This window comes from Pezoporus flaviventris, unplaced genomic scaffold (assembly GCF_033815535.1).
Source record: "Pezoporus flaviventris isolate CSIRO_AGI_PZ_B2104156 unplaced genomic scaffold, CSIRO_AGI_Pfla_v1 ptg000002l, whole genome shotgun sequence".
Classification (NCBI taxonomy): Eukaryota; Metazoa; Chordata; class Aves; order Psittaciformes; family Psittacidae; genus Pezoporus; species Pezoporus flaviventris.
The window spans coordinates 9,359,714-9,386,110 of record NW_026892550.1 but is presented as its reverse complement, the minus strand read 5'-3'; the positions used below and the strand labels follow the sequence as shown (position 1 = coordinate 9,386,110).

Below are 26,397 nucleotides of genomic sequence, written 5' to 3'. Positions count from 1 at the left end.
GGGCAGTTCAAAGTTTAAGCAACTAAAACTCTTCACTTGGACATTGTGTAAATTCTTGCAGCTAGTAAATCTTCAAGTTTTAACATAACTGGTTGATTTTCAGTATCATTACTACTAAGAGATGCAACTTACTTGTTTCTAATCTAGAGCCTTTATAACATTTACATAGTGCCACAAAGGGCCTCTACTCTGTATGAGCTATTTTCCTGAAATGCAAGTGGAAGCACAGAAATACTGAATCTAACAATTAAGTACGTACTTGGCCCTCGAAGCCAAAAGTCATGCCCAAGTAATCAAAAATGCAGCTCATCACCTCCACACGGGAAAATCAGAAACGCAAGGACACTGCTTCTCATGCCATGGTGTAAGGAAAGTTTCATTCCAGTCACAGACCAGCTCTCACTTCCCTGATGAGCAAACACTGACATACACAGACCAAAATAATCTGCGAATCATATAGGACCTGAAAGAAAGACACTGCCCTACATACAAACTCTTACTGTCCCATCTCCCAATGCTGAAACTTCTGCACAGCCGTTTCATACTTCTAGATTCACATTCCAAGCATAAGTGGAATGAATACAGACACACCAGACAACACGTACCAGCAGCCATCCACAACACTTCTGTGACTATAACCTATACAGAAGCATAACTGTACACAACATGCACAAAATCATATTCACATTGCACTCAGTGAGGAGTACCACCACCCATATGACCATAACTTGACTCTTGGCATCAGGTATTCCAGGAATTCCTGTAAGATGTGTAATAATTCACAGCTGCCCGTTTCAAAGAGACTGCATATGTGAATTCTGCTTTGAGCTTCACTGCTGATTAAAGAGAGTGTACTTGACCTAAATCTCCCATTCAAAAGAAGACTACAGCATACACATCCGACTTTATCTTGTACTGGTGATTCCCGTATCACAGATCTGCATGCAGAAAGAAAAGATATCAAAACAAGCAGGGTGTCAAAATTACCTTCTAGCATAATGAGAGTTTTGTGTGCTACCCTCACAGCCAATTTTGCCCTGTGATTACCAGTTCACTGGGCCTATTTGTTGAATTCTGCTAATTAGTTATTAGTCCTGAATTTATTAGTTGAATCTTTTTTTCATCACAACGTAGAAATAAAGACACTATCAGAAATTATTTATGAAATAGTGACAGACAGAGCCTGATTTACACTATACATCTGAAAATGCTGGAAAGACTTGATACAGACCTTGTGCCAAGTTATATCATCAATTGAAACCTCTCAACATTAACAGAAGGTGAGGTTGCACTGACTGTGTAAAAGTTCAGAAATACATTATTGAAATTTACTGACCACCTCACTGCTTGAAAACTATTTTCACTGTCTTTGAAAGACTCATTTGATGTCTTAGATTAAGGGGAAATAATACGGATCCATTAAAAAAGAGAGAAGGAAATAAGCAGTCATTTATTTTTCACTGAACTCTGATAATCTTTATTTTTACTAGAAACTGGCCCAACAAGCAGAGCATGTTATGGCTGTCTTTAATGCAAGCAGTGCTATCACAGGGCAGCATTAACCTCAGAATTTATGCAAATAGTGCTATATTGTAGAGTCATCGACTACTTGCAAGGCCTGGGTTGCATAAACAAACAAAAGCACTACTAACAGGAAGAATTAAGGTGACAATTAATTAAGTTCTATTCAGACTTGAGTTGAACTGCAGCTGGAAGATAATAAACCAACTCTCAGTCCTTTACTTTCTTATGTACTCTGCTCCTAAGTAAAACGCACACAAATACCATTGTATTACGATCAGTAAATACAAAAGAAAAAGCACTGCTATATTTAACAATATAGATCCCAGTTAAATACGTTGTATTTAACAGCACAGATCCCAGACCCCTGACATATTAATAATTCACAAAAGTCACTGAACTGCATGACGCATTTTGCTGGAAGATTTTATTAGAAATTGAGTCTCTTAATGTACATTTATATTACCAATATTTGCAGTGGCAAAACACAGACTGCTGTCATATGCATTCAAGCAATGAAAATAACAGGTACAGTAGTTTTTCAGAAAGGAAACATTCCTGAGAAAAGGAGCTCTCTTACCATCTGTAAGGCTGCTTTGCTAGGTGGGGTTTTTGTTTTTGGTAAAGAACCATGAGACTTTCACAAAGAACCAGTAACACAGTACCACATTCATTACTAAAGGCAAGTTTAGTGTTAACCTAAGAACTACAGAAATAATTGATCAAGAAAGTGCCTAAATATGCCTAGATGTGCATTTAAAACCCTTTCTTGTTTAAAAACCAAAAATACCCATAACTTCCTCTACTTTTTCTGAGATAATTACCTACCCTAACATCCTCGCCCTGACCAAAGAACTACACTTATATTAGCCAGCAAATACCTTGTCTTCTCTTAGCATATACTCCTCTACATAAAGCCTTAGTACAGTGGATGATATAAACTATGAAAGGAAAGTCTCAAAGATGCTGAAACTTGTAATGATATAGTAAAACAATGTAAGCAGCAATGATTGATTCCTTTTTATGGCTGTAATAAAAGATACTCAGTTCTTTATTATAAAATATTCAGTGTTATTGTATTGTGTTTCACATTTTAAAACTGATGTAAGAACCACATATATTATTCTCTAAACTCACCATTTAAATACATGATATATTGCTGGAATGTCTGAGGTCTACATAGAAAACGAAATACATTGCAAGGTACAGTTTGCTTTTCACCATGATGCATACACTAAATAAATTGCTCCTACAGTGAACAAGGACACTGACTCTACCTGTGTGGTGGTGTTTAGCTTTACATTATTCAAAGCTTTTGAATCGTCAGCTTCAATTAGACAGAAATCTGGCACAGAGAGACAATTTGCATAGATCACATTTTGTGCCTGCATTTTATCTTCCACATACACTGCACTGTTGACCCCCGAACTTCCATTTGTTAAGCTTTATATGTAGCTAAATCGAATGATAGAATAGTTGGGGTTGGAAGGGATCTTCAAAGGACATTTAGTCCAACCCCCCTACAATGAGCACGGACACCTTCCACTAGATCGGATTACCCAGAACCACATCCAACCTGGCCTTGAATGTCTCCACTGACGGCGTATCTACCACCTCTCTGAACAACCTGTGCCAGCATTTTTCCACCCTCTTTTAGTTTAAAATCATTGATTGCATCCTGTCGCAACAGGCCCTGCTAAGAAGTCTCTCCACACCTTTCTTATAGGCCCCTTTTAAGTACTGAAGGGCCACAATAAGGTCTCCCTGAAGCCTTTTCTCTAGGCTTAACCCCAACTCTCTCAGCCTTTCCTCATAGGAGAGGCACTCCATCCCTCTGATCATTTCTGTGGCCCTCCTCTGGACAGTAGTTATAAATATACTCTAAACATTTCTATTCATAATGTTTCCAGTCCATATTTATCTATATATAATAATATACATAGGAATAAACTGAATATAGGCTAAACACTGAAACTAATTGGTCTTTTTATGCCACCCAACACTGCTGGCAGCTGAGAAAAGCCCCATACTGATACGATGACATTCTTTCGCAGCTCTGTGTACTCACTGCCATGGAAGTAGCTCAGCTGGTTTATCATGCAGCTAATATTCTAGACAGTTCTTTTCTTTTGTTAGTACGTCTTACTCATTTCTCCAGGACCTATAACACTACACAGCAACTATATAGAGCTAGTTATTATTTAGTTACTGAGTGGGAGATCATCTGTTGATGATCTATGCAAAGAGAGACAAAATTACCATCGGTCCCTGAGGGCAATCCACCAAAACCAGCACTGGATATTCATGCCTTTGCAAATGGGGAACACATTGCCACCCAGTTTAGTCACACTTGGTAACATTCCACAGGGTACATGTGTCGCTGGTGAATAATTGTCAAGTGGATGCATGACATTAAATGGGGATCCAAACCAAGTTAACTCCATGCCTTTTAAGCATGTCCTGCAGTTCAGAGTAGCCTGAAGTGCTCTCTTAAGAGGTTCTAACAGCCAGCCCATGAACTAAACCCTTCCTTGAAGAGGCAGGTATTTTGAGGAGACTGTAACACATTACCACTAACATGCCACTGCCCTCCAGGAATGCTGCAAATTAACTCCAAAATCGCAGTCTAGGGTCAACTATCCTAATCCTATTCCTGATTATGATTTCTTCATAAGGCACTTTTGGCAAGTAAAATAGAGATGATGATATTATGAGTACCTAACACGGGTAGTATGGAAATTGAATATATGGAGTACTTTGAATGTGTAGCTGGTACCGCACAGTGACAAGTGTTGCTGACAGTGTAATTCAGTTTGCTAAACCTATATTTTCCAGGTTTGCCTGAGTGAATTATTGCCCCATGTTGTCCACACTGGACGCTGCCTTAAATGCCTGTGCCATGCAGACCCAAGCTTCAGGTAGTACCAGTCTCATTTTCCTACATGCTGAACCACCCATCCAGCAGCAGGTTTGAGTGGGTGAGCAAACACTTCAGGCCTCAGTGTGAGCCAGCACAACAGCTCTGCTCTCGCCCTGCTTCTGTGGCTTCTACCAACTAAGCTGCATGAATAAAGATTACAAAGCCAGCACCGTCAGCTGGAGGGAATAAACCTTATTAATCCAAATCTTCAAGGCTACCCACAACATTTATCTGAATAGCACTGTGAATGAAAGGAGAACCAAATCCATGCACAAAAGGACATAACTATATCCTGTTTAACAAGGGGCAAAGTTATGCTTTAACAAGGTTTACCTCTGTTCATACTCAAAGAAAAAAAGCTAAGTAACACATGTGCATAGAACAGCAATGAGCAATAATTTCTATGCTCATTCCAAAACTGTTTCTAAGTGAGTTTTGTAAAAAGACAAAATTCATCAGTATTCACAACATAAATTGCTGGAGGTTAAGAGAGGAAGAGTTACTTCTTGCACTCTACTTAATAAGCTCCTCAGAAATAAGTGAACAGACTGGACTGATGGTGAGCCTGAGCCAGCAGAGCAGTATCTGTTCACTATATTCACCCAATACTCTCAGGTAGTCAGCTCTTCTTCAAATTACATTTGAGATGTTTATGAAAGAACAGTTCATAAACAGATTTCTTCTTGCCGGATGAAAACATCGGATGATTTCCCTTAACTTTGATTAATACAGACCAGAGTTACTAATTTCTTTAGTTAAGGGGGAAAAGCTCCCTAAATCTTTTCTCATTATCTGCAGAGGATTTTCCTGTAAAGGAAAAAAAAAAAGTCTTTTTTCATCCTCTCTAATAGATGCTTCACATGGTTATGATTCAATATGTTTTACACTACACTGGTAATTCTCATTCTCCAAATATCACATTTAAGGAGGTTAATACACCATTAACATGATTAACTTTTTAATAGAAATTAAGCCATATGGAACCAATCTGCACCATTTGGCCATATTAATGACTAGATAGTGAAGGTCAGCTTCTGTCCTACTGCACCTGAGCAACTTCACTGGTTTCACTTGAATTTCCAGGCATAGATCAAAGGAATGAACCTACCTCTCTCTAGAAACTGAAAGCATAAGCAACTTCCTATTTTTTCCCAAAATAGAGATAATCCATAAAAAGGCAGGGGTGAATCAATACACTAGGCCTGTTTGCAATCTTCCAAATGCCTTCACCACCAGAAAAGCATTTTTCTGATAAATTTGGGATCATGGAGGTGAATCACATCCCTTAATGCAGTTTGGCGAGAACAGTGAATTTTATTCATTATTTCTCTGTCAATCATTACATGTATAAATTGCAGAGTAACGAATTACAGTGCAGTTGATCAAAGGAGCAGCACTGTTTCCTATAGCTTTTTGCCCCTTCCAGCAATACAGCAATCAGACCACACAACTCACAGTTGTGTATCAGACCCTGCGTGTCTGATCCTGAAGTCCCAAGACAGCAAAGCACATCAGTGGCCCTGTCAGTTTAACCACTAATAATGTCAAGAGAATTCTCAGACTGAAGGAGATTCTCTGTCCCCAAAAGCACACGAGCCCTTTCCCTCCTTTATCCCTTCCCCAACTCACTGCAATCTTGCCACCTCCCTTAACACACTTCGCCTGTAAGTAATGAAGGCTCATGTTTCTCCGTCCAGCCCATCTTCTTTCCCATGTTACACTGTGCTTCTCCTCTCTTCTCAGTTCTTCTTAAAGGTGTTGTGGAAATAATACATTTTACTGACCCAGCACCTCCTGGGCAGCTGGTTCCCGGAGCCGGGTGGAAAAGGCAATAAAGATAAAACGCAGCTCAGCAATGAACCACAAGCCTGAACACATCTCAGAGGTCATCTCGCCCATCCCTCTGCCCCACGGGAGGCTCAGCTATCCTCATGTCATTTCTTACAGACATCTCTGTCACCTGCTTTTAAAAACCTCAGTGATAGGAACTACACAAACTCCCTAGGCAATATATCCCAGTCTTCCATCACCTTCACATAAAAAAATTCAACCTTTTCTTCACAGGTCACATTTTCTAGGCGTCAGGTTTTTTCTCCATTCTTCCTTTACAAGTCTCATCAGGCCTTGTCTGCTTTCCCTGCACAAACAGCTCCAATTAAAGAGGTTTCCTTCCAAAAACACTTCTGAAAGTGATCATTAAAGAACTTACTGTATACTGCTGCTGGAATTAAATTGTCTTTTCTATTGTGCAACTCTAACATAATTTGAAGATTTACAGTGACAAAATTATGCTAGTCTCGCGTGTTTCAAGTTCGTTGGTTTTACTGCAGATACACATATGCAACAGGAGAAACAAGTCCAGATAGTCACTGTTGTCATGTGTTTCTGTAATGCCTATTACCAGAAACAGTATAACATCAACAGTAGAACATCAACCATCAAATCAAGGAACTTTTGAGATTTAAAAAATAATTCAATTTTTCATAGTCAAGCTAAAGCTATGTTTGATACAGATAACCCCAGTGTTACAAAATAGTGACCTATCGAAGAGATGAAATTTGACTTTGCTTGAGCAAGCAGTTTCATTAGGAACACAGCCCACTAGAGAGAGCAGAGCAAATCAGATTTGGCTCACAGTTTTCCTGTGAATTCATATGTCACCTGGTTGTTTATTGGTTTTAAATCACTAAAGAAGTAAAAGAGGAAGAGAACTGAAGCAATGTTCTAGTTAACCCTCATCTTCTTGATTATTGCTGGCTTTACTTTCCTCAGGGAATACAGAGGAAGAAAATGCACATAACGGTCAGAAATACCTCCTTTTGTAAATGAATTTAGTCTGCTGTATGGAGCAGCGAGGACAGAGGACACCCCTTACCAAGATTTTTAAACACAGATTCATAGTTATTCACAGACAACAACAAACCAGTAACTTCTCTAATATACTGGATACAATATAAATTTGTATTTCTTTGTTTTAAATAGTGGATTATAAAAGCCAAAGACCCCAAAAGAAAGTCTTTGGGTTTGGCCCAAATGATTTTCCAATATAACAAAGCAATGCACTACTACCTTCAACTGCATTTCTGTATGTATGTTACTACTACACACCCTGCACTAATATATCACAGAAACAAATGCAAGGACTGTGAAAGGACTTCAGGCCTTGAAAATGAGGAGTGTTAAAGATTGTTTCATGGAGCCAATCTTTAAACAAAATTAGCAAACAAAGAAGAACAAACCAGAACATACAAAGCACATTTTAAGCACTGGTTTAACTTATCTGTTCATTATGCATTTTAAACCAAGGATACCAATGAGAAATAAAAAATTCTGATGGTGCTCTTTGAGCTGAAGGTGTCCCTGGAAAAATTTCACAGATAATCCATTCCCTCTTGATTTTCATGATCTTTTCAAAGGTGTGGCAATGTCAGATATAACAGATGTGAAGTTCCATTACAGCTGACCAACTAAGCATTCCCAAGAAACATTACACTAGTTGGAGCTGAAAAGCTAACACTTTGCTACTGAAGGTTTCCCATACTTCATCTACCTCAACATCAGATGCCAACACATTTCACAATGACTTCTGATACCAGGGAAAATACAAAACAGGCCAACATTGATACTTCAGGTTTATTTTAACCCATTTCAGACAAGCTGTCCATGTGCAACCACAGAAGAACATCCAGTCCTGCTGATCCAAATATCAAGACAAAACTGGAGAAAAACCTAACACTTGCGTCAGCAGCATTCCCAAATATACTAAAAACTCCCATATAATTTTGCAAACACCCCTAATATATGGAAGAAGAGAATATTAATTTGCAGAATCCACAAGGGATTATTTTCCTCATGTTACAAAACTGACAGACTTGAAAGTCCAAATTTTAACACAGCTGCTCATGTCCATTAAATATGTATCTGTATCTCAACATGTAGCAAGTACACTGCAGTAATTATACTGTGCTCTTTGCAGGATCTAAAGCATAAATTTCTACATTTTTAAGACAAAGTTTCTTCAAATGTTATGACACCTCAAAACATAAATCATCATTCAGGCATTAAGCAAAAAATCAAAGCAAATTGAAAAATGAACCAAAACATGAACCAGAATGCAAAGAATGTCCTAGAGGCAAGATCAGCAAACAGTTATACCAGCCACTGGTGAGAGTGACAGTACACGGCATTTTGCATCCTTCTTCTGAAGAATCTGCTTTGTGTTCCCAGGATGGCAAAATCATCCTGCCCTTTCCTACGTCCTAAAAAAATGCCAATCATCAATAGCCAAGAGAGCATCAGTTGATAGCATTTCAGGATGCAGCATGGGAGTATTAAGTGACTGAGCATTGATCAAATCACAACAGAATCTGCAGACTGAGTCTCAAGTAGTATTGGTTGACCCTGATGTTAAGTGTGTTCATATTATATAAGCCTACACCAAAGTACCACTTCTGCTGCTGGAAAGTGCTGTTAAAACTCTGAACACACAAACATATATTCAAAGTCAAGCACCTACAAATATATTTCTCCTGTTCAATCAATCAATCTTCAAACGGCCTAGTCTTAAACCAACTTTCTGGAAAAGAAATATGGATCAGTACCTGACCCAACCATTTCACTGGTCACAAGGTAAATTCTCTAAGCATTTAATGTGTGTCACCTGCAGGAAAATTCCTTTTTATGTAATAAGCTACCAGCCATTGAATTATTTAAAATGAAGGTACCTTTTCTTTTCTCATGTACCTTGCACATACACAGAGGGTGGAAAGAAGGCAGCAGGATTTCAAAAATTATGCTTACATGTCCCTTCTAAATGTATACTGCTCTCTAGGGAACAATCAACTCAGTAATGTCTGTAATGCTCAGGCTATAATTACAAAAATGAGATGCATAACCTTTATTACACCAGCAAACAGTTAACTTCACAGATTATTTCTCTTACTTTACGGCTCTCAAATCTTTCATCTTTTCTGTAAGTAATAAACTGCTTCCAATCTTCTACACTGCAGCTAAACTGTGCATTCAATGTCAGATGCTGCACACCTCACTAGCAGAAACTCAGCACAATGCAAGACCACCTTCAGCCCATATAGTTTCATATACTGCCATAGCATGGCAGAATGTCTTCTGGATTTAGCAAATTCAAACAGATTCTGTTGCTACATCACATAGTTAACGCCTTGAAAGTCTCCCTGTTTAAAGAAAAAGGAAGAAAAAGAAGGAACAGCCTACATCTCCAAATATGACAGTGCATTCCTGGCATAGAAAATGCAATGCAAGAAGAGAATAATGACAGTATTTATGTTACCTTCAGTCACATAGTTGTGGTCTCGAAGAAAGCTGTGGTTAATTTTTCGTGTGTCCGTGTCCTCGCCCATTTACAGCAGGATTACTCAGCATGCCTATCCGCAGTGGACTGATAGCATCAGCAGAGGTCGTCACAAGAGCACCATCCATGCTGCCACTGCCTAGCAGAGGCGGAGAACACACTGGGCTACTGAGCACAGCATAATGAGCGCTAGAGATGCAGCACAGATTTGGGAGGGTGAATAACGATCGGGAAAGAAAAAAAAAAACGGATGGGGGGAGGAAAAGAAAAAAGTAATGGGAAAAAATCGGAGGGAGAAACAGCTCCGATAAATTATGAATGCAGAAAGCCAGTAGGGAGCTTGCGTGAAGGGAATACAGGCACTTCTCCGAGAGTTAAAGAATAACCCAATTGTTTAGTCAGGTACTCCTTAAACAAGTGCCCACGCAGAGTCTCCTCCAAGTGCCTGCTGCTGGGGATCTTGCTGGATGCTGTAAAGTGGCAATCAGCGTACTGCAGCAAAACCCGCCCGGAGAAGGGCTCTGATTGCTGTTGCTGCTACCGCTGTCATCTGCCTGTGCTGCATCAGAGCAGGCCCCTCCCCGTCAGCCGCTCACTGCCCAACCGCACAAGGTCTGCATGTAGGAAAGTGAAAAATGAGACTGCAGGTAATTATTTTAGCTGTTCTGCCGGGAAGATGGGCGATGAAGAAATTAAGGGAGGGGATGAGGGAGAAAAAACTTCAAGCTGCTTTAAACGGGTTTGCATTGACATGGACCGCACACTAGCGTGCCGCCACAATTCTGTGCTAGTCGATACTGTCATATGCAGCAAAAGCAACAGTCGTTCAATGTCAGCCTGTGTAAATATGACTGAAATTGCCAAATATCTGCCTATGCAAATGGAATCATTAGAGGGAGGGCAACCACTCAGAAAAGTGAGATAAAATAAATATTATTTACCTTTCCTTCTTTTCCACTTTTGTAAATAAAAGACAAATTACAAAGTATGAAAAAGATAACAGCCAGGAAAATAATCTCTGTGGCTTCCCCGTACAGGAAAGGAAAGCTGGACAAAGGGAATGTCTGCAGGTCATGGGGCTTTCTTAGACCTGCTACTTTCATTCACTGCATTGTCCCTTCACCTTGGAAAAGTAGTGTTGAAATCTGTCTACTCAGAAATAGGAAAACGAGTAAAAGAAGAAAATTGCCTACTTGCATTATAAAATAAAGCTAGTTCTTTAGTCCAAGAGGTTAATGGCTATTACAGGTTATATTACAGCAAAATTCTTTCAACTGAACAGAGAAGCAGTTCCTTTAAGCTTTCAGTATCTGTTCATGACACCATGAACCATTTGATGCAGAAGGCACATACTCTGAAAAGGTGTAAGCACCACTGAAGTTTAGAAATTTGAATAGAAAACAAATGACTGTGGACTGAAACCTCCACTACATCATGAAAAGGGAGCATACCATCACCAATCCAATTTAGGGGAGAGAGTACAGTCCTGTGGCTTAGGCCCTGGAACTGAACACAAAAATACAATTCAGTTGTCAGCATTACTACAGCATTTTGTGTAATCCTGCATGAGGTATTTTGTCTTTCTTTATAATGAAGCTACGACATATGGTTCGTGAAGGTAAATTCAAATACATTGCTGTTACTATAAAAGGGGCATGTGACTTATCTCTATACTTTTTTCAATGTAAAAACCTGCCCAGGGATAAACATCTAATTTGGAAAAGAAAGAAGAACAGCAGTGGAATGACCTTCTTGCCTTTCTCATGGATAAAACAAAGTAAATCAGAACCATCTTCAACCTGACAAGTAAATATCATAAAATCTTCACATCTGAAAAGGTGGGAAAGTAAAATAAGTTATTCAGTACTTGCACCAGAATAGAACAAATTTTATTTACACATGATTTTTGTAGGTGACAACACTAGAAATGTTACTTCCGCATTGAGAGCATCAGTTAACATTGTGGTAGCACTGGCAGCCCTACAGTGCCTGCTCTGTCCCCTTCAGTCATTTGCTGCCTTTGCCCATGTTTTCCTAATATCCAGTCTAAATCTCTCTTGGAGCAACTTGAGGCCATTGCTTATTGTCCTATTGCTCGTTACTTGGCAGAAGAGACCAACCTCCACCTCACTACAACCTCCTTTTAGGTAGTTGTACAGAGCAGTAGGGTCTTCCCTGAGCCTCCTTTTCTCCAGGCTTAACAAACCCAGTTCCCTCACCTGTTCCACATAAGGCTTATTCTCTAGACCCTTCACCAGCTTCATTGCCCCTCTCTGGACCCACTGCAGCACCTCAGTGTCTGTCTGTCTGAACACAGGATTCGAGGTGCAGCCTCACCAGTGCCCAGTACAGGGAGATGATCACTGCCCTAGCCCTGCTAGCCATGCTATTGCTGATACAGGCCAGCAAGCACTTGGTCTTCTTGGCTGCCTGGGACAAAGCTGCTCATGTTCAGTTCTGTCGATCAGCATCTCCAGGCCCTTTTTCACCGAGCAGCTTTCCAGCCACTCTGCCCCAAGCCTGGAGCATTGCATGGGGTTGTTGTGGCCCAAGTGCAAGACCTGGAACTTCACTTTGTTGAACCTCATACAACTGGCCTCATCCCACTGAGCCAGCCTGTCTAGATTCCCTCTGCAGACCCTTCCTGCCCTTAAGAAGATCAATGCTCTCACCCAACTTGGTGTCATCTGCAGACTCACTGAGGGTGCACTCAATCCCCTTATCCAGATCATTGATAACTATCTTAAACAGAACTGGCCCCAATACCAAGCCCTGGGGAATACCACTTGTGATCAGCCACCAACTGGATTTAACTCCATTCACAACTCTTTGGGCTCACCCATCCAGCCAGGTTTTTACCCAGCAAACTACACCCATCCAAGCTATGAGCAGCCAGTTTCTCCAGGAGAACACTATGGGAAACTGTGTCAAAGGCTTTACTAAAGTTTAGGTAGACAACATCCACAGCCTTTCCCTCATCCACAGAGCGGGTCACCTTGTCATAGGAGATGAGGTCAGTCAAGCAGGACCTGCCTTTCATAAACTGACACTGGCTGGGCCTGATCACCTGGTTGCCCTGTACATGCTGCTTGATGGCACTCCAGACAATCTGCTCCATAATGTTACACAGCATCAGGGTCAGGCTGACGGGCCTGTAGTTCTCTGGATCCTCCTTCTGGCCCTTCTCATAGATGGGCATCACATTTGCTAACCTCCAGTCAACTGCGATCTACCTGGTTAGCCAGGACTGCTGATAAATGATTGAAAGTGGCCTGATGAGGATTCCTACCAGCTCCCTCAATACCCCGTGGTGGATTTCAAGGTCTCAAGTTGTTCATAAACAACTTCCTTAGGTATCACATGTGGGTCAGACCATGCTTACCTTGTTTTTTCCGCTTTTAAGTTAAAAGAAATTCTCAAAAGGAGGAACAGAATGAGGATGAAGCCTTTAACAAAAACACTAGGCAACATTCCCTATGTGCATGCAAATGCTTTCCCAAGATTATGAGCCAAATTCTTACTGTGTGGCAAATATTAGTGCTCCAGTGCCTGAAGTAGGTCAGTTCACATGAGAAACATTAGCAAAATTCTGCTTTACTTCTGTAGCACAATGCAAACTTGTGAGACAATGTCTGTGGGTAACTTTAGCTGCGCCATTTTAAATGGTACTTATTATCAATCCCACCAATAACCTACATCACTTGATCTGGTCAAATACCCGGGGGGGGGGAATGAATCTTTGATCAAAAACACTATTAGGTATTCATGCTTCCACAGTAGCTCACAGTCCTACTCATAAAACAAGCCTCTAATTGAGCAGAATACTGTGCAAACACAGAAATAAGAGCACCCTATCCTAAAGAATTTACAAGCAAACTATAAAACAGAAGAGCTACATACACATCATCAGAGACATTTAAGTAAACAGTGAGTCAGTAATGAGGATGGGGTCCTGGTTTTGAGCATTCTTCAAAAGAAGGTCATTTGAGATTTTGTGGAAGGCAGCTACAGACAAAAACTGTATTCAAGAGGTTGAATAGTAACTACATAACAAGAATAGAGAGAGCTTAAAGGTAAAAGAAGGAAGCCTGACTAGCAGGTCAAGAGCCTTTTCTTTTTTTTTTGCCTCCTCCTCATAGATGGAAAAAGACTCAGCACATTAAGATGCATTTTAAACAGTAAGATGTTCAGTGAAAATGTCAGTGGAGAGTGAGAGGTAAGGAGGAAAGGAAATGACAAGGAGGAAAGGAAATGACAAGCGCAGGCATGACACAGATGCCAGAAATAATGTGGGTGTCTGTAAGAAAATAGAAGAATTAAAAGGAAGACAACAAAAACTGAACCTGTGCCAAGAGGAGAAAAACCTGATAGGATAGGGCGATAAAATAACTTGAGGAGAGGAAAAAACTTGTATTGCACCTTGTCAGAGTTCTGGGGAGAAGGACTGGAGAAAGGAGAAGGTAGAGAAAAAAAAAAAAGGAGCCAGAAACTGAGGCAGGAGGCAGCCAGTGCCCTTAGGAAGAAATCAAAACTAGCAAAGATACAATTGGAACTGAGAATGTACGATTTAGTAACAGTGTAGCCTAACAGTGGCAAGGAATTGAAGACCGTGAGAACAAATTTTGGCTGAACACTGTTGATCATGTTTGTTCACTGCATTTCCACCAGGAAGCTCTGCAGCATGACAGCAGGAGGAATTAGGTGTTGGGAAGGCAGCTGGTCCCGAGAGTTCCTGCGTGGCCCTGTTTACAAACGCCTGTTGAACACACAGCCATCCTGCTTTGCTCCTGCAGAATCTTTTTGTTCTTCTCTTAAACACGTTCTCCCTAAGAGCTTCTATTTAGCTGTGTCAGATACTTGGAGCACAGCCTTTAATAATTTACACTCAGCGTCTGAAATAGAGCATTGTCAGGCACTCCCAGCCTCCATTTTACTACCCCCAAATTCATCACTTTATCTGAATAAGAACAATTAAGCTTGAACTGCAATTGAAAGAAACAGTGGTTGAACACTTCTGTTTTTGTCTAACAAAACTTTTCATATACAAATCATTCTGTACTTTATTTCATAAAACACAATGGCTTTAAATGAAATGGAACTGAATTTGGAATTAGCACAGAACTTGAATTATTTCTGAAGAACAAGAGATTTAAAACACTGATGGTAAAACAAAGAGAAACAGTCCTTGGAAGTTACACAAATTGGTCCAAAAGCAGACTATCTTGGAACATGACCTTAATTTATTGTTTGCAAATTCAGCGGAGGTTTTTAAGTGCTTTGACAGAATTTGCTTCTAACCATATCCTAACATCTGCCAACTAACCAGTACAAACTTTCTCATCTTGAAATACAATAACACAGGAAATTAGCTGGCTACAGGACAAATACAACAAAATATTTAGCTAACCCTTTTAAGGTTATACTTCATTGCAATTGTATTTGCTCACCAAAAGAGAATATTTATGAGCCAGATATTCTCTCCCTTTATGGATATCTAGTTTATGTACAGAGATGTAAAACACGTAGCTACTGACTTCTCCTGTTAGGCCACCAGCAAATTAGCTTTACTGTTTATTTATTCATTCTTAATGTCCAGGACAGTAAGATTAAATGGTACAGTCTTTCCTGTTCAGAAATACTGAAGCTCACTGGCTGCCTTTCATTTAAAAAGATAAAGCAGCAAGGAATTATAATGTGATAAGCTACTCCCTTATCCTTCAATCCAACCATAGTCAGAATGGCATAGAAAGGACTCAGAACTCAGCCAGGAAAAAGACAGCAAATCCACTCCCTTGGTTTTGAGTAGTTTTGCTTCTCACTCTTTGAGAAAGCTACTTTAAAACTGGTTCCTCTGCTTTCTAGTCCTCCCCTAGTAATTCTATCCAGAATGAACATTCACTCTGGATCATACCCTCCCTTAGATTTGAGACTAGATCTACATTGCAAATTGAAGCAGGAATACCCAAGCCACCTTTAAACAAGTTAGATCTTGGATACAGCCCAGCTGTGGTGGCAGAGACCTCAGCAGGAGCTGTATACCTTGGAGAGAAGTGGCCCCATATATGATTAAAGTAGCAACGGTACAAATGTCTTTCCACCAGTGCCTTTTTGAAGACATTCAAGTACATCTCATTACAGGATGCCTACTAGCAAAGGAAGTAATCTAATAGCTCTGTGATAGCAACGAATGTATCATAAATGACTCTTATCAGAGTTTGTCTTAAAAATTAAAATTCCCATACTTTTCTGAATAGCGCTCTTTATATTTGTCTAATAGCAAAATATAACATACAATACAGTACTACAACGTAATTCCATTTTTGATACTTTGACAGCAAAACAAAAACAAATAGATACTGCCAAAAGTTAATATAAAAAGTAATAAAAAATATCAATCACTGCTATCAAGTAAAAAGTTAGCAATTTTGTCTTACGGTAACACCTCAAAATTATTTACAATCTTTATATTGATAGCATTTAATTTCTATTTCACTAACTCTCTTGAGTTACTGTAGAGGAAATTTAATATTTAATATTAAAAATTATGATATAGCCCAACAATTTTTTAAACAAACTAATGGCTGCTATCACTATTTGAAAATCCTCTATCATTTACGAAAGGGAAGTTTCTTCAACACACTACATTTTGCTCTGTTAAACTTAAAAGTAACACCTCCCCAGAAGAAATGACTTATTTTTAGCCTACAGAAAAACCTGGAGCTTGAGGAAGAAGGCAGGGCTGGGGACTGCTTCCAACTTAGCCTTTACTTTCACCTGAGATTACTCTGCTCCCAAGTTTCTCATATTGAAATATTAAATGCAAGTATATTTCAAACAAGATGTTTATGTTGGGTATCGTTGCATTACATCAGTTTCATTTTATAAATACTTTATACAGATGTGAATTAACTCTTTATATCGATGTGGATTAACTGTAAGTATCCCAGCATCATTTGCATGCTGCGTCACACCTAGTATATGAGGTAGCACGTACCTTGTTACCACTGTATGGTGCTTGTAGGACACTTTCTCTCTAAAGTGATAGCCATGGTAGCATCCTCTCTGAATTACTGAGAACAATTAGGGAGAGCAACTCACCACATGTTCTACTGTTGTGTAGGGGAAAAAAACTTTTCAAGTGTATACTCTACAGACAAGAATATAAAATTGTGATGCATGCAGTTTATTCACACTAACATTGTTACTGCATCCTTTTATGAACACAAAACGTAGGAAATCTATCCACACTACTGAAAAACTATGAACCTGGAAAGCAGCAACAGGTCCTAAAAAGGAGAGCTAAAAACCTTTTTGAAAGGGCTGGAAATCATGAAGGGAAGATGTTTTAGTGGCTGTTCACGATGAACAGATCACAGGCACCAGAGCACACAGTGCTAGAGGCTGCTGATGGGCGCTGTCACAACAGTGAAGCCTCAGGAGCTGAGCTGCGTTGCCTCCTGGCACTTCACCCAGCACACTGTCAGAAATGGTTTCCAGACAAGACCTATCACTCCACAGCCAGGCAAGGTAGCAATGACAAAACTAACTTCATACCCTAAGACAAGATGACCCACATTCCAAATATCTTCATAGAAGTCAGGCTCTGGAGTGGGACATGAAGCCTGCTGTGACAAGAATGCCTGAAAAGAGACTAACAGAGAATCTGCAAATAAGCACATGGTGTGAAATACAAAAATGTCACTTGGAGATGCTGGAAAATCCAAAGAAATGAGGCTAGAAAACACAGATTAGAAAGTGGCCTGAAAACAAAACACAATTCAGAGCAGGGATACAGGCCATGATAGATCTCACTGAGACTTTGAAAACATGGTTGTGTGCATATTTGTGCAAGAAAGGAATTAGGAAAAGAGGGAAGGAATCCCATGAGAACAACAGTCAAACCAATTCTAAGGGTCACATACATCCCCCCCTGCACAGCAATGGACAAAAACACACATTTAAGCAGTATCCTGTTGAGGCACTTGTGTGGTCAAGACACTGGAAAAGGAAAGCACTTTCTAGAACAGCTTCCAAACACCATCATTGTGAAAGGATTAAGCTGATAAGACACAGAAATCCTAGAAACATGGAGCTTGAAGAATTTCAAAAGGAAAATAAAGGAAATCAAGAGGAAAGATGGCAAAGCAGGTACAAGGAAACAAACTTTCTGCCCAAGCTCAAGAGAGGAAACAGAGGAAATTCTTTTAAACTCTATGACCTGTTATAAAATATTAGAAGCTGCCTAAGAATTTGTGTCCTGGGTTCAGTTTAAACCATGACAAGTTGTAACACCTCTAAAACATTCTTGAGACTTAAGCAAGTAATTAAAAATCAAATCAAATTAGCAGATTGTATTTGCTTTCATATTAGGAGCTCTTTCTAACGCTTTGCTAATTCAGAACTCAAAATATTTCAGGAAATGATAATGAGGGAACAATTCCTGCACATGGCAAGTCTATTAAACAAAATCAACACAGGATCATTTATTATTGTCTTTGCATTCTACACAATCACACAAAGATGACAGCTTTGAAGGGAGCTTAGCCCAAAAGACTATGCTGCTCATAAGTCTGCAGAGAAATTACATGTGACAGGACATTCATCCCGAGTCCTTCTTTCCACCAATGTGTCTAATTAATTCAGATGGGCATAGTGCAAACAGCTTTTTCTCCAGCTTTACCTTACACCACAGAGTAGTTTCATATTTCTCTGGTCTATGATAACTAAGACGACACCTTAATCCGGCAATTCCAGAGCACCTGCAGACCTCAGCCATCCAAACTTCATCAGGAACTACTGCAGAACAAAAAAGCTGTTCTAGAAAATGATACAGTGCTAATTTTCTTCTTGTACATAAAATCTACTGCAATATTGTTGGTACAGCCTCAAGAGAAAGGAAATCTCTCACAACAACAAATTGCATCAACATAAACAATGATTTTGCTGTTGGCCTTTCCTCCAGATTACCCAAATATTTAAATTACTGGAGCTTCTGAAGTACAGTAAAAAATGCTGCACCTGCTGCAAGAGCTGCAGTCTCTGAAATAATACTCATTTGCTAACACAAAAGCTACAGATAAATTCAAGCTATTAAGAAAGAAAAAATCCTAAAAGAAAACAACCACAAGCATTCAACAGTGTGAGAAAAAAGGTAATTTGCAAGCAGAAATGTAGATTAGAATCAGAGCAGCAGTTTGGAAGGGAGCTCAAGGATCATCTGGTCCAACCTTTCTAGGCAAGCATGACCTACACTAGATATCCCAGCACCCTGTCCAGTTGAATCTTAAAAGTGTCCAGTGCTGGAGAATCCCCCACTTCACCAGGGAGATTATTCCAGTAGCTGTCTGCTCTTGCTTTGAAAAATTTTCCTCGTGTGTCCAACCAAAATCTCCCCACGAGTAACTTGTACCCATCACCCCTCATTTTTTCATGTGACTCCTTGTAAAAAGGGAGACTCCATATTCTTTGTAGCCACCCTTTAAATACCGGAACACGGTGGTAAGGTCTCCCCTGAGCCTTCTCTTCTCTGGACTAAACAAACCCAGCTCTCTCAGCCTTTCCTCACACGGCTTCCCATTACTTTTATCATCTTTTGGCCCTTCCATGGAACACCTCCAGCCTGTCCACATTTTTTTTGTGAGGACCAAAATTGAACACAGTATTCCAGGTGTGTCCTGACAAGCACTGAGCGGGACAATGACATCTACCTCTGCTGTTAATGTCCTTGCTGATGTAGCCCAGCATCCCATTGGCTTTTTTCACCACAGCAGCATGAGTTAAATCTACACATTCAGCTCAGTATCACTGGCAAACTTTATCAGGGTACATTTGATCCCATCTTCCAGATCACTTACAAACACTCTGGGCCCAGTATCGATCCCTTGGGGACCTCACTGGTGATAGGTCACCTGCCTGAAAAGGAACTACTTGCCACAACCCTCTGGGTACAGCAGGTCAGACAGTTCCCCACCACAACACAGATCAATTGTCTAGACACATAATGTATCAGTTTCTCTAGGAGGAGGCTGTAAGAAGCCATGTCAAAAGCCTTGGAGAAGCCCAGGCAGACCATGTCCACTGCTTGCTCCACATCAACCAAGCATGTTACATTGTCATAGAAGGCAATCAGGTTCGACAAGCATGATTTGCCACTGGTGAATCCATGCTGGCTTTTCCCAGTCATGTGTTACACCTGACTTGTGGCAGCCCCCAGGAGGATTTGTTCCATAACTTTTCCCAGGAACTGAAGTAAGCCTGATGGGTCTGTAATTTCCTGAACCCTCCTTTAACCTGTTCTTGTAGATGGGGTGATGTCAGTCTTATTCCAGTCTTCCAAAACATTCCCCAATCTCCATGGCTTTCCCAAAGATTACTTCCCAAGACATCACAACAACATCATCCATCTCGACACCCTCTGGGGGACAGTCTCAGGGCCCATCAATTTGTAGGGGTCAAAAAAGGAAGTTTGCAAGCCATGCTAAACCCCACATTTTGAGGAGTATGAAACCCCATGTTATGTTGCAGTAAACACCAAATGCACTTAAATGTTGTTCTCCAGCCTCATACCAACAAGCAGGAATCAAACTTCAGGAAAACAGAACAAATCACAGAGGTGATTTAGCATTGGAAACAGAGAATTACAAGGTAACAACTGAGAAGACTCCCGTAGGAAGCACAAACATCAAAAGTAATCATTTTTATTGAGGCTCAAGACACAGTGAGTTCTAATTAAAGGAACTCATGTTGCTTATTTTAAACTGTTTTGAACTACACTTACAAGGCAGAGTATAAGTAGAAAGTTATTAATTGATTTCACAACCTAATAAAGGACTAAACACCTACAAAATAAGTGTTGCAATGGAAACAGCAAAGGTGCCAGGCCCCAGGCAGAATCTGGGAATGCAGGGTAATGTTCTTGGCCTATCCAGTGTGGAAACTGCCAACTCAGGAAGCTCCCTAAAATCAGCACCCTGAAATGCTAAACACAAAGGGTCATACGCTCCTTTCTAGGATTTAGAGGTCTCAAACAAGATCATGAAGAAGACATGCGGGCTGATGTAAGATACAGAGCCTGAACATGATTATAGTCCTAATAGTTGGTGCCACAATATATTCCCTGACGAAACCGGGGGACACTCTTACCTTAGTACATAATCACATGCTGATAACTCATATGGAAAATGCAGTATCATTTCATTTTACTTCAAGAGAAAAAAAAAATCTGGGTATGGACATTTACATACTTCCTGCTGCAGCTGCAACAGGTGTCAACAAAAAATGAAGTATTCGTGGAACCAGAAATGATCCAACTATGAAGAACACAAATCTGTGTCTTAGTGATTGAGATGCTCACCACAGCAATGAAATTGTGGGCTTTTTGAGCTGAACTTGAAGTCAGTTCAAGTTTTTGCACTTGCAGTTACGTTATGCACAGAAGAGAAACAGTCACCCAAATAGGATCTGGAACCACAGCTGCACTCAAGTGTGTGTAAGAGGAAATTCAGCTTGGCAAAGAGGGAAAAGGAGCCCTCATCTAACACAGGTCCAAAGGCCCCAGCATAACTTGCTGTTGGACAAGAAAGGTCTGCTAAGCAAAAGCAAGCTCCAGCATGTCAATGACCACTTTAACAAAAAAAGAAGGGGAGGGGTGGCTGCTTAATGGTACAAATTTCGCTAAACTCTGCAAAACTATCTTTAACCTTACTTATAGCCAGACTGGGACTCACACAGTTGCTGAGCAAGCATAAATGCTAGGCCTTAAAATATCTACAGTCTGTAACAGAATGAATTAATTTCAACTAATGAACTGCTGAGCCAGCATGACAAAAAGACCAGAGCATGGGAAAAGTAATGCAGTAATGGTATGCTTAAAATGATTATAAATCAAAGAAAAGAGACCAATGTCTTTAAGCCTCAAAAAACAACTCATTGGGGAGGGATGAAGAAGACCCTCTGTTCGAGACACTGTGCTTAAGGGTACAGTGACCAGTGATCTGAGGTCTGGAACAGAGTAGTAAAACAAGAGGTGGGTAGTCTGGGAAATCAAGGAAGTAAGCTGTGGGACATCACGGTTTTAAGTGGATAAAGGCGAAGTCAAAAGTCAACAAGGTGGGTGCAGCAGAAGAGAATCAACACTGCAGATCCCAGAAACCTGACTGTTGTAGAGACGCATACTACTCTGAACAACCTTGATGCACCAGGAGGGTTGTCCTTCAATCCCCCATGCACGAGTGTGGGCTGTAAGGCCAAGAGAGGGGTCTTGTGTACCTTAAGTTTTGGGGGAGCTTAAATATCTGTGAGTAAAAGTGTCTAGCATAACCACAAAATTATATATAAGCTAATGAGTGTAGACTGTTCCTCATATCCAGTCATTTATGTAATCTCTTTAGTTATGGAATTCCTACATCAACACACCCACAGCCATGCTTATCTCATCATTACCTATCTCACAGTTTGACTGCTGAGATTGCCTGCTATCCTTACTTGTTCTGATTATTCCATAGTTAAGTACCACTGATTCTTAGCTGTCATTGCTCTGCTCTGCCCGTAAATATTGCCAACCTGTGTAACTGTTAAAAATCCTGCCTCCTTGTGTAACTAGTCTCTTTCCTTGCCAGATAATGCTGTTGCACACACCCTCCATAGACACTAACCCACAGTGCCAAAACCATAATGTAAAGGAAATACAGTTGTATTTTCTGTTGTGCTAAATGCATGCAGGAAATACTCCTGGCTTGAGTTTCCAGGATAATTCCCTACTTTGTTTCAGAAACTCAGTGGACCAATGGGAACAACCTAGTTAGGTTTAGTCATTTCCACATATAGGGAGCACATATGTGAGCTTCAGTACATATATTTGTGTTTAGCACATTTGTATTTCAGCATATTCCTAAGCCCTGTTTAGGATCTAACCATAAATCCCGTCCTTACAACAGTTAAGCACTTTTTAGAATTTTAACCAGATACAATCAGATTATAAAAGATTCTTTCAAATAAAATGTGGCAGAAACCTCTAGCAGTATGCATTCTGCATAGTTCCATTTAAAGAAATTTAATCTAATGACTTCCTTGGTAACACACTTAGAACTGTAACTCCTATGACTCCTTGGAAAGTAATTAAGAGCAGCTTCTTAATTATTCATTTTATCTATAACAAACCAAGAAGATTTGTCTTTCATTTGCTCCAATGTAACTGACAGATGTGAGCATTTCAAGTTCACCAGAAAAAACATAAATAAACCAGTAACTTAATACAACAGCATTTCAGAGAAAGCACAGTAAGCTATCTATCTATTTGTATGTATTGGTAAGGAAAACAGAAAATACAAAAGCCATTTGACCCCACAGCTTAACTGAAGTTCTTTAACAACACTGTGGCTAACCAAATCCCTTTCTAAATGCAAGCTTTTCACTAGCTACTTGCTTATAGTGATGGTGAGTCTGAGAACACAAAGGGTTGATCTCTACTTCATATTTATAAAACAACCCTTCAGAACTGCAGTCTCTGTGGTCTCTTTTAGCCAGGCAGAAGTGGGGTTTGAGCCTGAAGGCTTTGGGGAGAAGGGCTCTCACTATCCCAAGGAGGCAGAGCCTCTTAACAACAGCTACAGCCCTAAAAGTTGGGGGTCTGGAAGCAGATGAACCAGCTTTTTGTCAATCCGACCCATCCTCCCCCCACCCCATTTTGCACAGCAGCCACATTCAGCCTCTGCATTCACTAAACTAGCTATTTTTATCTGCAGATATTTTTGATAATAAAACCATTTTCAGCTTATTCTGTTCTATTCAAGGCTTCCACAGAAAGCTTTCTTCTTCTGTTTTTTTCCCTTCTTGCCAAAACAATTTGATAAAAGTTCTAATGCTCCAAGAAACCTGAGTCTATCACTTCTATTTACTGGGTCTCCTCTGAGCTTCAGTTCTTCACTCTCACTTTGGCAGCATGACCCTTGACCACAGACAGGGCATCCACCATAACAAGGATTTACTAAGATTTCACTTTACTGCAACTGATTTCCTACAGCCAGGTCTCCTAAATCTCAAGCTTCTGAAGGAATAGTCTTTTTGCATGAAACACTGTTCACTACAGTTTGTGAAGATGGTAAATTTGTTCTAACCTCAACTCTGCAACTGAGTTGCCCTACAGCTTGCCTGGGCTGGTAAGCATCAGCACAGCTGTGTCCTGTAAGACAGCTCTGGCCATTATAGGTAGCAGGGCAGATCCAGAGCTTTTACCCATACCCATCCCCAGCATCAAAAGCTGGTGATGTCCCATGAGCTACCAGGGGATGAAGAGTCACTCTCTTCCTTTCTCTTCCCCAGCTTTGGGCATCCCTGAAATAGAACATTCTTTCAGCTTCAAGATCACTTTTCTTGTCTCTCTCTTATAATACCATTAAAACTCCAGAACACTTTTACTGTCAGACATCATGAAACATGAAGCACGAGTCATAACAGTGATTCTTCTAAATTCTGTTGCTGCCACCAGAGTTTCTACCATTAACCAGAGTCTAACCCACTCCATTTTACAGTAAAGAGCTGACTCTATTGCACTGCCTGTATCTCATTTGGGAAAAAATATCCAGTTAGAATGGATTTGCAACAAGCTTGACTTTGACCCTTCGTTTTGACTTTGGCTGCCTTTTGTTTATTTGTGAAGCACTGTAATTGTTTACATACAATATAAATTGAATCCATGGCAGGCAAAACCTGGGCTCTGCAGACTCTGTAGGTAACCTAGGGTTATAGGTTAAAAAACATTGACATCATGACAAATTGCTGTAATTTGAAGAATAATCTGAAATCCTGCTGGGACACAATTGAGTCTTTGAACCAAGTTAATGATAATAAAAGCTGACACAATAAAAATGATAAAATTAAAGAGAACACCCAGTAATATCAGTACCTCCAACGTATGACATTGATGATCCAGTTAAGGGGGCTGGTAAAAATAACATTGCTAAGTAACTTAATGCTTCATTTCCAGTTATATAAAGCTCCACTAATTTGTGGAAATGCCACCACTAAGTGCTTTTATCTTTGCTTATTTACATGCTGTTTGTCATCATTTTAAAAACATGCAGTTTTCATAATAGCTTCAGTAATGCAAGGTCATAATTCCACTTTCTGATTAGTTTGTAGCTATGCACCAATAGAGAAACCCGGCATTTTTAATGTAGTGCACCCATGATACCTTTCCCTGTATCTTTTGACATATCATAAACCAGCTGGCAACATAAAATATAAATTGGTTAGCTATAAGAACAGATGAATCATTAATTACTTAGTCTGTACCAAAATAAGAGACCAATTTGATGGTATCGAATGGCATGTGTAGCTGCTAATTAAAAACTGTATTTAAAAACACAAAAGAAAACCAAAAAACCCTCAGTGAGCATTATTTAAAACACTAATCATAGAATGGTTTGGATGGAAGGAACCTTTAAAGGTCATCTAATCCAACCCCCATATATACATATATTGCTATTTAAAAGTATTATTTCTCAGAATTTAAACACATGGTTGTTGAATTTTGCTCTGGCTTTGCTTCTTTATTTTTATTCTCCAACAATACCTAGCAATTATGGGTTACACCGTATCATTTTAAGCAACCTCAGATTTTTATTCACTCTTCATAGTGAATTGTATCTTTCACAGGCCTCACACTTCAGATCATTCTTCTCAGCTTTGCAGGGTCAGGAGATAACATCTTCTCACAAATACAATTTACAAGACAAGTAAACCATATGCTGCTAACATTACAAATCACATAAACCCTAAAACTAAAGCTAACACGATTCTGACATCTTTTCCTTCTGATAGTACAGTTAACAGGGGATGGGAAGTTTTCCATCAAAAATTGGCTGGGTAATATAAAAAAGGAATATAAAAAGGGAATAGGTAGATTGACAAAACCTAAGAAACCACTTGGATTTGCTTTAGAAGTGCAGGAAGACTCAGGTCCGTCCTTTGGACTGGATGCTGTGATAAACTAAAACAGTAACACCCCTGACACTTGGCTTGCTTCCAAACCCTTTCCAGCTTAATCCCTAAAATAAACACTCAAAATTAAAGACTGCTTGGTTAAGAAAGGCTATGTCTTTATTCATAATTAGCAGCCAACTGCTCCTGCTACCCTTTCTTATCATATAGAAAATTAATGCAATTGATCTACCTTTGAATGGCAAATTGTATTTATTTAATCATGGTCAATTCTGTATGGGGATCTAAAGCCACACGCTCAGCCTGTTACCTTCACACAGAGGATTCTGATGGTAACAACTGGTACACACAACATCCAGGATCTTTTGGCACACTTCTGTGTAGCACAACATGTAGGTGTCTCAAGTTTTATGTTATTACTTATCAAGATGTTCATAAGCTATTTATCTCACTCTTATATTATTTGTCACAAGATCTTGTCTTTCCTCCATTCCTCTTCACTCCCAGCAGCTTCTCAGTGACACTTGCTAAAGCAAGCATCAGGGCCAGGCCAATCAATTTTCTTCTTGGTAGGATTTTCTTTTGTTGTGGTAGGAGCCTTATCAAAGGAAATGGCTTCCGAAAGCCCATCCACAGAATAGAAATTGGAAATACTGCCCAAGCAAAATATATGTGCAAATTAGGTTTT

General features: G+C 39.8%; 1 protein-coding gene and 1 long non-coding RNA gene across 6 annotated transcripts in view; one reads left to right on the top strand and one right to left on the bottom strand.

Moving 5' to 3' along the window:
- Positions 1–26,397, bottom strand: part of PPP2R2C (protein phosphatase 2 regulatory subunit Bgamma) — a 201,242-nt gene that overhangs the window by 132,234 nt on the left and 42,611 nt on the right. For 2 of the 5 annotated variants that reach the window (XM_061468650.1, XM_061468609.1), the window contains exon 1: positions 9,750–10,301. The exons of 1 other annotated variant lie outside the window; for it this stretch is intronic. Coding sequence is in view for 1 of the 4 variants with exons in the window: in XM_061468609.1 (XP_061324593.1) it covers positions 9,750–9,819 (70 nt within the window). In the remaining 3 variants the exon portion in view is untranslated. Of the gene's footprint in view, positions 1–9,749; positions 10,303–26,397 lie in introns of those variants that run through there. 2 more of the 5 variants (XM_061468637.1, XM_061468619.1) reach the window with 2 other exon arrangements.
- LOC133277096 (uncharacterized) lies at positions 10,289–18,114 on the top strand. Its single transcript, XR_009746087.1, has 2 exons — positions 10,289–10,417; positions 17,364–18,114. It is a non-coding gene; the product is annotated as an uncharacterized LOC133277096 (long non-coding RNA).